The following is a 15,194-nucleotide window of genomic DNA, read 5'->3' as shown; positions in this document are numbered from 1 at the left end:
AGTTTTCATAATTTTTTCTGACACAGGGATACTGGACACCATACTGACGGACAGCATACCTATAGTGCCATAGTTACAGCTGCTACACCCCGTCCTGCCCCTCACAGTGCAAGTACTAGTGACCTTTGGCAAGGATGGCAAAGGGTGTCACTCACCCCTATATACCCAGCAGCGTTGGGTTTCCATGATGAGAGAGATCCTCTCTTGGATCTGTGATATCGTCAGGAGCTGACAAGCTTCTTGCACATTCTCCACTCCTCGGCCAGCTGAGCTGTGGGGGAAAAGTGGGACTGAGAGGTCATGTGACCACAGAATCAATTAGTAAAAAAAAGTTAAATACAATTTTATTTTTATTTTTTAAACTAGAGCTTTAGTTTACCATGTCTTTTCTCTCTGTATGGAGGCGGCCATCTTGGTAGAGGCAGGGCTTTGCTTTCTCATGTCAGAGCCTCCAACAAGGAGGACAGTGAGCAGCAGAATACATGGTCTAGTCCGATGGTTCATTAATCTGATTGTTTTGATATTCAGTTCTGTGAAAAAACAAAGAGTTTGTTGGCAAATGAAGATTTTTCAGTTCAAATTTGCTTACCATTGTTCCATTGATCTTCCACTGACCTTCTCTGCTGTAGTTTCACTTGCACTTACATCCACTGAATATCTCACAATCTCACCCTCCAACCCTCCCAATACCACCCAACTCCAACCAACCCTATTCCACACATCCCACCCTATCCCACCGCAACCATTGAATCCATCCATCAAGTCCATCCATCTCACCCTGATTCACCCCATTCAATCCCACCCACCCATCCGACCCGATACCACCCAATTGACTCTAACCCCATCCCACTGCAACCAACCCCATCCCACTCCACCCATCAAACCTATCCATCCAACCCTATCCCATCCTTCTCCACCTCCAGCCCACCCAATCCCATCTATCCAACCCCAACCTATCCCATCGCAACCAATCCAATCAAATTCCACCCATCCAACCAACACTATCCCACCATTATCCACCCCATGCTTATCCACCCCCATCCCACCTATCCAACCCCAACCTATCCCATCCCACCATATCCCATCGCAACCAACCCCATCCCACACTATCACACCCTTCTCCACCCCCATCCCACCCAATCCCACCTATCCAACCCCAACCTACCCCATCGCCATAGGTGTACGCAGCCTATTGCATTAGGGTGTGCACCCCAAAGCTCTAACACATATGCATTTGACATATTTACCGGCCTCTTCCCCGCTCTCCATCCTGAAACAATGGGAGGAAGGGGGAGCAAGGGAACACATGGGGGACCCGGGCAACAGAAGGAAGAGGAACAGGGAAAGGAGGGGTGGAATATATTAGTATTGATCCCCTATATTTTCCTCCTGTGGCAGCTGAATGTTGACAATAGGAAGAGGAGGAGAAGCCTAATTTCAGCTGCTACAGGAGGAAAAGACAGATCGATATCACTATATTCCACCCGCACAACCTCTCCTGTCCAGGTTCTGAGGGTCGGCAAGTTAGGATTGCGGTTTACCTGTCACCTGCCCACCATTGACAGGTTGCCAACCCCAGGATAAGAGTGTGCCCAGGCACACCAGGCACACCCCTTGCGCACGCCTATGCTCATCGCACCCTAGCCCATTGCAACCATCCCTATTCCTCTCTACCCAGCCAACCAACTCCAATCCACTCTTATCCAACCCATCTATCCCAACCACCTACTCCTCAAACCACCATACCAACCACAGACCGTCAAAGGAGTAGCGCCGCCCACTGATGAGCTCATTTATCCGTCTTTAGGCTCTCTCCTCCTATCGGCATGTTCCTTACACGGCAGCACACCCAATTGGCTCTTTGTGTTGCTTCTTCCTCCCCACCTCTGATCTCTGCTGTATAGGCTGTACAGTAAACTGAAAGAGGCTGATACTAAGCCAAATTCAGGCACTTGCACTGTTTCCATTAAAAAAGAAAAAAAAAACATTTAAAATGTAATTATGAATACAGAGATTTAACTTGTGTCTTTTCTCTCTTCCTGGAGTTCAGCTTTAAATTTATAAACGCATCTCTATTATCTCCAGAGAGAAGTAGACGGTTGAGTCCCCCGGCATTTAACGGGTGAAGCGGAGCCGCAGACGAGAAATGCGTATCCGGTTAATATTGCGCCCCGTTTGGTGTCCCGCTGTTCTCTCCCTCTCTGGAATTTCCTAAGGAATGTTCCAGTTTGTATCCAGCTTCCTCTCTTTCTTTTCGCTGACTCTCTCATTTTCTCTCCCTGACCTTGAAAGGTGATCCACTGAATTAATGTCGTTTCCCCTTGTCAAGCCATTCCTAGGGATGCCATTTTCTCCTGCGTTCAGGCGGCTGTATTAGCGCGTTACATTAACACCAAGGGGGCTGGCAGGCAGATTGCAATTACCCTTATTAATTGCGGTTTGGAAAGGAACCCGCGGTGATTGTCCATACAATAGTTTCTTGATGAATGCCAGTTTAACACCACACAGAGAGTTCTGCTTGGCATACAAAATATTTGGATTTTTTTTTTTTTTGGCTCCAAGAGTGAATTAAAAAGTTCTTAAAACTGAACGCCATTCTTGCCTTTCAGTCTTTCAGGTTCCTTTCCTGTACTGAAATGTCTTACTCTGATTTCACTGCACAATGTGAGCTTCTCAGAGAATGCAGCAAGTCAGATAGGACCTGCTTAATTTCCTTCCCAGCCTAAATGATTAGTACCGTATATACTCGAGTATAAGCCGAGTTTTTCAGCATCAATTTTTCAAAGCCGGGCACCCCTTCCATAGACTCCCATGTTAAACATCAGTCTAGTCATGGGCACAGTGAGGCATGGGCACAGCGAGGCATGCACATGGGCACAGTGAGGCATGCAGATGGACACCCTAGGCTTATACTCGAGTCAATAAGTTTTCCCATTTTTTGTTGTAAAATGAGGTGCCTCGGCTTATAATGTCCTTATTTCTTCTGAGAAATCCTCACTTCTTGTTCTTCTGTCTGTAACTCCACACAGTATTGCGAGGCTTTCTCCCTGGTGTGGAGTGTCGTGCTCGACCCCTCCCCTGGAAAACAGGAGAGTTATGACGCTCTCTACGTTGCAGATAGAGAAAGGAGCTGTGTGTCAGGCCTCGTACACACCAGAGGACATGTCCGATGAAAACGGTCCGCGGCCCGTTTTCATCGGACATGTCCGCTCGGAGATTTCGGTCTGATGGCTGTACACACCATCAAACCGAAATCCGCGTGGACAGAGAACGCAGTGACGTAGACGACACCGATGTTCTCTCTCGCGCGAGTTCAATGCTTCCACGCATGCGTTGAATCAATTCGACGCATGCGCAGGATTTTGGTCCGCTGGTTAGACGTACTAACCAGCGGACATGTCCGCCGGACAGCTTTCCAGCGGACATGTTTCTTGGCATGCTAAGAAACATTTGTCCGCTGGAAATCTGTCCGCTAGCCTGTACACACGATCGGATCTCTCCGCTGAAACTGGTCGGCGGACCAGTTTCAGCGGACATGTCCGGTCGTGTGTACGAGGCCTTAGAGGGCGTCTTGACTCTCCTGTAGTCGAAGGGAGGGGGTGAGCACGACACTCCACACCAGGGAGAAAGCCTTGCATTACTGTGTGGAGTTACAGACAGAAGAACAGGAAGTGAGGATTTCTCAGAAGAAATAAGGACATTTAAAAGCAAAATGGAAGGATGAGGTAAGTGAAGGAGGACTGCACTAAGGTAAAGGAAGATATTTAGGGGAAAAAATTGTACCTTTACAACCCCTTTAAGGTGAAAAACCTTCTGTAGTGCAGCAGCTCCCCTTTTACTTACCTGAGCCTGATCTTTCCAGTGACGGGTACGAGCACAGCAGCTCCAGCCGCTGTCTCAGGTTCTTATTGGATAGATTGATAGCAGTGGAGCCATTGGCTCCACTGCTGTCAATCAAATCCAGTGCCACGGGTGGCGGGGCCAAGTCCTGCTGTCTGTGTCAATGCCCCCATGGAAAGCGTCTCTCTGTGGGGGCACTTGAGAAGAGGAGGAGCCAGGCGCTCTGCTGGGGACCCCAGAAGAGGAAGACCGGGGTCACTCTGTACAAATATCTTGCACAGAGGAGCGAAGTATAACATGTTTGTTATTTTTAATTTTTTTATTTTAAACAAACCTTTACACAATCCCTTTAACTTGTCAGCACTAGAACTGATAGGCTACTGGTGCTGCTTTTTCTTTTTACAATCCAGCCCTGCTGTACAGGGACTGACATCAGGTCACATTTAGGTACTTACACTGCTTGCATTTAGAAAAATAAATTTGCCAACGTATTTATGATTACAGAGCTGAATGAAGCTGCCTGGAGTTTAGGAAAAGGAGCTCTTTATTGAATAAGCTGAATGCTGACTATACGCTTCAAAGCCACCAATCAAATTTGAACTTGTCCACAGCAGCCAGTAAACGGTGACCTATGATGAAAAGTGGAATCTGATTAGCCGTTATGGATTGCTGCGCTGTGTACATCATCTCTTCCTGCCTGAAATTGACCTTGCCATCTGCTCGCTGGAGTAAATATTTGCGGTGATTTGCCTCGGACCACTTAAACAGCTTGTATGTCAGTAGTAGATATTTTGCAATTCCCCGCAGACAGCTTGATAGTGTCTTATATAACAAGTACTGAAAATAAATTGCTCTAATCACGTCTCGGACTAGCGCAGTCTGGCCGAATACGAATCCCGACACTTAACGCAGTCTGCTATCGATTGTGGCCGCTCCGGAGGGGGACTGGCTACACGCGTCTCACATATTCCCGATGTAATTTGCTGAGAGATAAATGGCACTTAGTAATATTTATATCTAAAATGGCCGCGTGACGCGACCCCATTATGATGTCAGAAATACCGCAGGACTTTCCGTTTACAAAGCGGAGGGCTCTAGCTTCCAGAGACGTGGGGAGTTATGTTGAATTTTAAGTGGGTACTTCTGTACTTGTCGTAGTTAAGTAGCTAAAAATGTGCAATCGTTAGATGTAAACATGAGATGGAGGACATTATGAGCTCATTGACATGCGCGTTGCTTTGTGGTGCCTACGTTTTTAGTAATGCACTTTATATGCGCTGTATGTTTTTTTTTTTTTCTTGCTTGCAATGCATTGCATTTATGCGCTTTTGTGCATGTTTGCATGCAGGCATTTGAATGCATGGCGTTGTAAAAGAGTAGTGCATGCTGTACTTTTTGCTGGGCAAACGCAGTATGCTTATGGGAACTGCATCCATAAAACCAGGGCTGTGGAGTCGGAGTCGAAGTCGGGGGAAATTTTGGGTACCTGGAGTCGGCAAACAATGCTCCGACTCCTACTAAATTTAGATTGGAATTAATGACTTCTCTACTGTAAGAATAAAGACCAATGCATGCAGTGCCTCACGTAACCGCAAAACGAACACGTTAAGTGACCGTGAAGACGCATGCTTTTCATGTGCTTCACTATATGGCACGCAACGCACAATTAGGAGCTGCAATACTTATACTTTCCATAGTGTTGTGTTCTGCTTTTACAGGGAACGCATGTTAGAGAACCAGTAAGTGTCCAAATAAAAAAATTCCAACAGGAGTTTTATAAAGCACTAAAAGAAGTTGAAAAGTATGATCGCTCATCAAAACTTACTGTTGAAGAAGCCATCCTTGTTTATCCAGAGATCGTTAGTGATGTGGCCAGAATAGTTACTGCAATGCCACCCACCCAAGTCAGTGTCGAAAGATTATTTTCAGCCCTAAAAATAATAAAGTCTGACTTAAAGGGGTGGTTCACCCTAAAAACTACTTTTTCTTATTACACTGGCCCCCCACATTACAATACGATTAAGGCTCTTATTTTTTTTTTTGATGCTGTACATACCTTGGTACAGCATATTCACCCGTGGCTTCCGGCTTCCGAGTCCCGTGGGAGTGGGCGTTCCTAACATGTCTGTGATTGACGTTTTTACCAAAAACGAGCTCCCCCCCGTCGCGCAAGACGCGTCACGATTGGCGAAAGGAGCCGAACGGCGATGCGCATGCGCAGTATAGCGCCCACTCGCCGTTCGACTCCTTTCGCCAACCGTGACGTGGCTTACGCGACGGGGGGGAGCTCGTTTTTGGTAAAAACGTCAATCACAGACATTTTAGGAACGCCCACTCCCGCGGGACTCGCAACCCGGATGCCACGGGTGAATATGCTGTACAAAGGTATGTACAGCATCAAAAAAAAAAATAATAGCCTTAATCGTATTGTAATGTGGGGGGGCAGTGTAATAAAAAAAAAGTAGTTTTTAGGGTTAACCTCCCCTTTAAGAGCCTCTATGAAAGAGGATCTGGCAGAGGCAATTCTCTTCCTTAGAACTCTACATTGAATTGATTTGCATTTACTAAGCCTATAACTACATTTCAAGATTAATATAAACCATTTCTAGGTTTTACAGATTTTGTTTTTGGTTCATTATTGATAATCTTTGTTTTTGTTCTAAAACAACCAAATAATGTGGTTTGTCTTTTTGAACTGGTAAAGATCCTGTTCCTGATGTTTATGCCTGCTGCTACTATCCAGCCACTTGATTGTTTTCATTGTGTTTGTCTTTTGCTTAAACTGTGCAATACAGTAGACTGTTGGCTTCCCAGCCAGTAGTCCTGTGGTAGGTTGCGTTTCTTTCCCTCAAGGAATGTATAAAATACATTCGCATATTAATACAGAGGAGTCGGGGAGTCGGAGTCGGAAGTACATAAAACTGAGGAGTCGGAAAAATTTATCTACCGACTCCACAGCCCTGCATAAAACCATTATTTTTCTTTGCCATGTGTTGGTAATGGGTTCACAAATGCACCCTAGCATACCTGGTGAGAATGAACCCCGGCCTAGGGCAAGGGTAGGCAGCCTCGGCCCTCCAGCTGTTTTGAAACTACAAGTCCCATGAGACATGGCAGGACACTGACAATCACAGGCATGACTCCTAGATGCAGAGGCATGATGGGATTTGTAGTTTCACCACAGCTGGAGGGTCAAGGTTGCCAACCCCTGTCCTAGGGCTTGTTCATTTTCAGCATGTTGCGCTACGTTTTACTAGATATTAAAATCTGATTTTTTTTTATATTTTTTTATTGCATTTTTCCTGTACAGGCGAAGGCATTGGGCTGGATTCTCGTAGAGCCGCGCATCTTTCTGCCGGCATAGCGCATCTCATATGCGCTACGCCGACGTAAGATAGAGCGGCAAGAACAGTATTCACAAAGCACTCGCTCCCTACGTTGCGCCAACGTAACGTAAATTATTCGGCGTAAGCCCGCCTAATTCAAAGTAGGTGGACAGTGGGTGTGATCCATTTAAATGGACCGTGACCCCATGCAAATGATGGTCCGAACGAACAGGTCATGCGCCGTACCGTGGACGCATCCCAGTGCGCATGCTCAGAATCACGTCTAAAATACTCCATAAGATACGTTGAATCACTGCCTACGACGTGACGTAAGCTACGCCCAGCCTTATTCACGTAGTCCTACGTAAACAACGTAAAATTTGACAGCTGTTCTGTCGTCCATATCTTTGCAAGGGATGCGCCTCCTTTAGGTGGAATAACTTTACGCCGGACGTACGCCTTACGTAAACGGCGTATATTACAGCGACGGGCGCAAGTACGTTCGTGAATAGACGTATGCCGGTCATTTACATATTCGGCGCGTAAATCAATGGAAGCACCCCTTGCGGCCAGCGTAAATATGCGCCCAAGATACGACGGCGTAGGAAACTTACGTTGGTCGTATGAAGCCAAATTTCAGGCGTATCTTGCTTGCAGACTCAGGCGCATAGATACGATGGCGCATCTGTGCACTTACGCGGCGTATCTGTAGATACGTAGGCGTAAGTGTTTCAAGAATCCGGGCCACTGTGTTTAATGCTAGTTCACATGCACTTCTGGGAACTTGTATGGTGTGAACAAGGCACCTGTTTTTTTTTCAGTGTCGTTGCTTTAAGCCTGAGTTAATCAGTGCACCTTGTTTGAGTGAGCCCTAACGGCCCGTTCATTCCAGGGGGCGCACATAGTTTATTTTTTATTTATTTTACGCAGCACTTTACATATACATTGAACCCTACAGTCGAAGACTGGGATGCCATTAAAGTTCATGTGCGTGTAAAGGCAGATGTCCCAATACGTTTGGAATTATAGTGTATGTACATAAAGTCTAAAGTGCAAAAGTACAAAATGAATATCAATTACCAAATGTCAATAAGGACATAATCTATGAACATGAAGAGATTTATCCCATGACAAGTCCGACGTGGAAATCCATTACGTCTTCGCTCTACTATACTGCCAGTTACCGGCCTCTGTGTATATTTAGTCAGATACCCAATTTTCAGATCATAAAAGGGCAAAGGGTACAGAAAATGGAATATAGATGGAAAGGGAGAAAAGGAAAAAAAATGAAACAACACTATGCTGGGGAGCTGATGTTGAAAGGAAGCACAGAAAGAAGTCTATCCCCAGAACAGGTTTCCAGTAGGGCCTTGTCTTCATCTAAGTAGACAAAAATGTTCCAGTTGAACTTTGTTTTGGTATATTGTTCCCAATGGTTCTGTTCCCTTAGGACTAAATCTTCCATCTGGTTGAATTCCTCCACCTTGTTGAGCCACAACGAAATGGAAAGGGAGTTTTGATCTTCCCATCGGAAGGCGATACATTTGGTGGCCTTAAGTAAGTAACCAATGACTGACTTCTTGTAGGTCCGGCGCCGGCGTAAGCGCGCCTAATTCAAATGAGGATGAAGGGGGCGTGTTTTATGTAAATGGATGGTGACCCGACGTGATTGACGTTTTTTACGAACGGCGCATGCGCCGTCCGTGTACATATCCCAGTGTGCATTGCTCCAAAGTACGCCGCAAGGACGTATTGGTTGCGACGTGAACGTAAATTACGTCCAGCCCTATTCGCGAACGACTTACGCAAACAACGTAAAAAATTCCAAATTTGACGCGGGAACGACGTCCATACTTAACATTGCGTACGCCTCATAGAAGCAGGAGCAACGTTACGCCGGAAAAGCCTTACGCAAACGACGCCGTTCCAGGCTCGGGCAAGATCGCGTCACTGGAGTGGGAATTCGCCCACATGCCTGGACCGGCACCTGGTTAGCCTCTCAGCAAGTTGCTGAGAGGCTGTGCCGGCCGCTCCCACCACCTCCATAGCTCAGCGCTCCTGTGAGCAAGGGGGGGGGGGCAGAGAAGAGAGCAGTTGCTGACAGTCAGCAGCTCCCTGCTCGGGGAGCTCAGTGTGTTAGAGCCGGAGGGGGACAAACGCAGCATTGGACTGATGCTGTTTCCACCTAGGTAAGTATAAATCTGCAAAAAAAAAAAAAAACTATACTTCTCTTTTAAAGTCAACTACAGAAAGCATGAAAAGAAAGGAACCTTGTTAACCACTGTTAGTATGTAATACTGCAACATAACTTTGTTGTAGCATTAGAAAAAGTGCAGCGGTTTCAGTGGAAATGCTTTCTTTGCATGGTGTCCCCCGTGACTTTACCCCAGATGACGTCTGGACGAAACACGCCGGGATGAGCCCTGCTGATGTCATTGCGTTGCTTAGATTGTCATTGGAATATTCCTACAAGCGCAATATGTTTATGTTCCTGCATTTTTTATAAATTTGTCTACATCAATGGTTTTACACTGTGTGGAGCACTTTTCTATTTGTTGGTTATACCATTTGAGTGTATGGGGAAGACTCTGTCCATTCTTCGATTTGAAGCTGGCGATCTGGATTAGACAGGCATATATTGAGCGGTGCCAGGGACGAAGGGATCATCTCCCATTGTGGCCAGGATCAAGTGACGTGCAAGCCTCATCACATTGGTGTACACACAACTCAAGCCTTGTTGACTCATTGGGTAAACACCTTATTGAGTACACATGTTCCAGTAAGCCTCTTGGTGGTGGCTGTCTCCTCTACACACACTTTGTTGGATCTTTTTTTGCAGATATTGGGACTTAATCCCCCCCCCCTTTTTTTTTGGATTCCATTTGTCCTACCTGTTTCACATATTTGGACTTATTTGGACTTTTCGTCACTTTTTTTTCTTCTTCACCCCTTTAACTTTGTGCCAATTGATTTCTTTTGTTTATCACATATGAATTTATTCACCATTTATTATTAGTCTAATTTCATGTTTATACGATTGATGTTTTTTTACCTGCAAAGTTCACTGGCTGTTCTATACAGATTAATATCTTTAGGGTCCACTGTCTTGGACCTGTATAGCGCCCTGCCAGAGCAAACCTGTGGTATACTAATGTGACCAAGGTGCTCGATCCCTTGTTCTTCCATAACAAGGTCCCCCAGGGAACCATCCACTTTTGCCTTGTTTCTGGCTTATTGAATGGATCCAATTTTGTATAGCTCCCAGACCCTGGCTAGAGTCATTTATGGAGCATAATCTTAAACGTGACCAATACCTTAGCCAGGCATGTCCAAAGTCCGGCCCAGGGGCCAATTGCGGCCCCCATTCCAGTTTAATGTGGCCCCCTTGGTAATTTGGATATATACTGTATTTATCGGCACTGCTTCGGAGGGGACAGGGAGGGGCGGGGAACGAGTGCTGTCAAATTACATACAGGAGAATCTCTTGTTTACTCTGCGGCATCTGTAATAGGAAGTCTCGTCTAATGGGCTGCCATTGGACGACTCCTCTGTCAAACATAGGAGGCGGGACATTGTATTAAAGAAGCTGCTGTGTAAACAGGAGATTCTCCTGTATGTAATCTGTTGGCACTCGTCCCACCCCCCCCCCCCTTTTTGCTTCACAGTTCTTTATTTACATTTTTTTCCCCTGAAACGTCCCTCCTAAAGTGAAGGTGCGTGTTATACGCCGATAAATATGGTATATCCAAATAACACGCCCAAGCTCATCTCTTCACCACACACAGCCACAAAGGCAGGAGAATTCTTGTTGTGCCGTGTATTAGTGCTCGGGCAAACACACTTAGACCAAATTTTAATGGTTCAAAGAATGTCAGCAAAATGGTCGGCCCTTACGCATGTTCACTTCATCAAATCTGGCCCTCTTTGAAAACAGTTTGGACACCCCTGCCTGAGCCACTGGCGAAAAGACTGAGCCACTCCCCATGTGGGAGGGGTTATATAGAGAGGGACTTCCGGCCTTTGATTATGCCAGTGTCCATCACCTGAAGGTGGCCCATAACCCATGTAGTAATTACTGGTGTTCTGTGTCCCGTGATGTACAGTAAAGAAAATATTTTGTATATACACAGATATTTTTTTCACTTTAGTGCCGCACGTATCTTTTTCATATTTGCTACACAATTTTGTCCCTTGCTGTGCTGGCTGCTTCTAATACATTTGGAGCATCAGTGCAGTATCCCTTTAATTTGTAACTGCCAGGAGCCTGTGCAGAAATTTTATTTTTGTGTCTTTGTATACCTGCTCTTTCAGCTGTCAAACTTTGCTATATCATTAGACTGGAGTTTACCGATTTTTTTTTTTTTTGTTGTTTTTACTTTTTGTACAACAATCTTCTGTCTTAAAAGAGGTGCCAAGGATAGGCATGTAGACGTTGTATCACAGTGTGGAAACTTCACCTTGCCCGGCGTGGTGTGTGTGCTTTTCTGTACGGGGATCACTTGGAACTTTGATACAGACAATGGTGTATTTTCCTACATGTTACAGTCCAGTGGCTGATAAACAGCTTACTAAATCATTCATAGTGTCTCTACTTGGGAACAAGAATCCTCCAGACAGGGCGGCTCTGTGGCTCTCTCAAGTCTTTGCCAAAGCTGATGACTTCTATAGGCGATTTCCTTTTAACTTTCAATAAATTTCACACAAAGGATAAAATGTGTAATCCATAGCTGCACATGTAGTTATCAATACAAATCAAGAGAAGGGACAATAAAAAGAACATATTAAATTACATGTAAAACATTTGTATTTTTTTTTTTTTTTTTTTTTTTTTAAAGTGTATTTTGTGCATGTACTCGAGAGAGGAGCCGGACTGCAGGAGTTGGGAGTAGGCAGGCCTCCCCCAGAGGCAGTCTGCCACCTTTCTCCATGCCCCGGGTGGCAATGGTGGGTGTGTGAGGGGGTCCTCCCACACAGCCCGCCCTACCTGCTCCGCTTTGAAGCCCAACGGGGCAGAGGGACTCCCTATAAGGGAGTGAGAGGATCTAGCCCGCTCAACCAGCCCCGTTAGTCCTTCGCCTCTCTTTTTAGAGACCGCATGGTCAAAGTGCGTGCATGTTAACCCAATTTCAAGTGCGTGTAAGTGGTTTTTGTGGGAGGGGGGTAGGCGTACTAAGCGCAGGCTTACCTCGCATAGCACACCCCCTGGGAGCCGGGCTGAGACCACCAAACTCAATTCACATGTAGCTAAGACCGGGATCCGAACCCCTAGCTGCAGAGGTGAATGGCTTGTCAGCGCAGTGCCAATCGCGTTGAGCCACCTCAGCTCCCATAAAAAAAACATTTGTATAATATATATATATTAAACATTAAAAAGGAAGAACATTCTATGTCATGAAAAATCATTGAATAACGCATTGTTCTACTTTTATATAAAGGATAACCTGGTTATTGCATAGTTGTACATGTAGTGATAAACATCCAGAGAATGAGCAATAAAAAGAACATATTAAATGTTTAATGAAATTTGAAATATTTGTAAGAGTTAAATATTAGAGCTGCACGATTCTGGTCAAAATGAGAATCACAATTTTTTTGCTTAGAATAAAGATCACGATCCTCACTGCGTAAAATCTTTCACATTGTACAAAAAAAAAAAATTGGGCTAACTTTACTGGTTATTTTTTTTTTTTATTAATTAAAGTAATTTTTTCCCCAAGAATTGCATTTGAAAGACCGCTGCTCAAATCCAGTGCGATATAAAATACTGCAACAACCACCATTTTATTCTCTATGGTCTCTACAAAAAAAAATATATATATAAATAAATGAATTGCAATAATGTACATACCAGGTGCCATGATACGGGATAGAGCAGGCTACAGCATGGGCAGACCTGGACCGTTTTTCCTGGGACGGGGGGGGGGGGGGACGGGGGGGGGGGGCGACGGGGGGGGGGGGGCAGAGAGGACACGTGCCCTGGGCGCAGCTGATGTAATGTGGAAGGAAGGGCACCAATAGCATTGCTAACACCAGGCATCCAGCCGGCATCCCTTACTGCCTGTCATGCTAGTCAAACAAAGAACCTCGGCTCTCAGGTGGAGGAGCCGCCATCTTCGGTAAGGGAATCGAAAAGTGAAGACTTGCGGCTTCACTTCCTGGTTCCCTACTGCGCATGCACGATCCCACTGGTCCCTGCTGTCTTCTGGGACCTGTATGTCTCCCAGAAGACAGTGGGGGGGCGGAGAAGGCGCCGGAAGTGGCATAGATACCCACGGGTGGTTTGGGTATCTATGCCCGGAGGTGGTAGCAAAATACCTGTATTAGACAGGTATCTGCTCCCCCTCAAAGGTGCCAAATGTGACACCAGGGGGGGGGGGGGTGGAATCTGGACAGTGGAAGTAAAATTTTTGGGTGGAACTCCGCTTTAATGAGAGTCAGCAATACGGTATTCAAGTGGTCACTCCACTCTAGTACCCCCCGGGGGTACAGGTGTCATCTAAACTGTGGGAAACTTTGCATTCCATTGTAAATTGCAGAGAAATGTCTCACTTTAAAAAGTGTTTTTACACTTTATTTTTCTTCAGCTGTGTTCAACCTTCCTATTCAGATTCTGTTTTTGTCTTACAGGTGACCAAAAAAGTGAAGAGCATGCAGATGTTTCACCGCCCCGTAAACAGTGCCATGCAAGGGGACCGGCTGGGGATCTGTGTCACTCAGTTCGATCCTAAACTGCTGGAAAGAGGACTTGTCTGCACCCCAGAGTCCCTGCACACCATCCACGCAGCCATAATATCGGTGAACAAGATACTATACTTCAAAGGATCGCTCAACACCAAAGCCAAGTTTCACATCACAGTTGGCCATGAAACCGTCATGGGGAAGGTTATGTTCTTCAGTCTCCCTCCTCACCTCAACCAAGAAGAATCCACGGATGGGTTTGACTTTAGCAAAGAATACTCATACCAGGATAGCTACCTTACCAAGGAATCAACAAATTCAGAACAGGACAAGGCAGATGGTCAACACGGGTGTGATCTCCTTCCCAAACAGCAGTGGGCCCTATTGGAGTTTGAGAAGCCAGTCACGTGCCCCAAGTTGTGCCTTGTCATTGGCTCAAAGCTGGACACTGACATTCATTCCAACACCTGCAGGCTGGCTTTCCATGGGGTCCTTCTGGAGGGGGTGGAAGACAAAAATTATGCAGAAACCTTTCTTCCCAAGTTGAAGGTCTTCAAAATGAAGCATAAAGAAGGGCAAGTTGAAAGGGTAAGGGCTGTTTTTCATTTGTCTTAATCAATCTTCACAATGAATATGACTTTTAGGCTTTAAAAAAACAGACTGGCATGTATACCGTCCAGTCAAAAATGTTTTACTTTATCGGCACAACATTGAAACACTACCAATGTAAATAAAAATCACCTGAATACAGCACTACGACACTGTGGGAGCCAAGAAAAAGGTCAACGCCTTTTGCTACACTCATGAATAAATGCAGCGATAGAGCGAAACATGTTGACCCTTTTTCTTGGCTCCCACAGTGTCTTTGTGCCGTATTCAGGTGATTTTATGCTTTAATAAATTTGGATGTTTTCTTGGAGTGCGACTGTCCGAACCTTTGGATTTTTTCTATATATATGCAGTTATGCGAACTGGGCTGGAACCCGTATGAGTGAGAGGTTGAAGGATAACGGCATCGGCGGCGAACTCCCCTTAAGCAGCGACTTGCTGTCAGCTAATTTTCAGTGCTGGGAATGCAACAGTGAGCGTGCAAAGAAACACCTGTCATCCGTAGACATTTATGTGCAGCATATGGGCATTAAAGCCCACCATTTTTGCGTCGCACAAAAGGTTGTTACGCGGGTGGCAAGATGTTAACGTGTATCTGAAAACAAAACAAAAATGTAATTTACGTCAGCTTAGTCACATGACTAGGCCAACCTTCCTTTCGTCCCCTGGGCATACGAGCCCAGTAACAGGGACACTGAGGCAAGGGGGAAGGGTTATGATTACATTAGAATTGCCCCCCCC

General features: G+C 45.6%; 1 protein-coding gene across 1 annotated transcript in view; it reads left to right on the top strand.

The window, feature by feature from the left end:
- EEFSEC (eukaryotic elongation factor, selenocysteine-tRNA specific) overlaps positions 1–15,194 on the top strand; it is a 215,544-nt gene that overhangs the window by 116,513 nt on the left and 83,837 nt on the right. Inside the window, exon 5 of the mRNA XM_040358969.1 lies at positions 13,794–14,432. Coding sequence (XP_040214903.1) covers positions 13,794–14,432 — 639 coding nt within the window. The remainder of the gene's footprint in view (positions 1–13,793; positions 14,433–15,194) is intronic.

The sequence above is a fragment of the Rana temporaria genome, chromosome 7 (assembly GCF_905171775.1).
Source record: "Rana temporaria chromosome 7, aRanTem1.1, whole genome shotgun sequence".
NCBI classification, from domain to species: Eukaryota; Metazoa; Chordata; class Amphibia; order Anura; family Ranidae; genus Rana; species Rana temporaria.
Note: the sequence above shows the minus strand (reverse complement) of the source record. Positions and strands in the feature narration are given on the sequence as shown.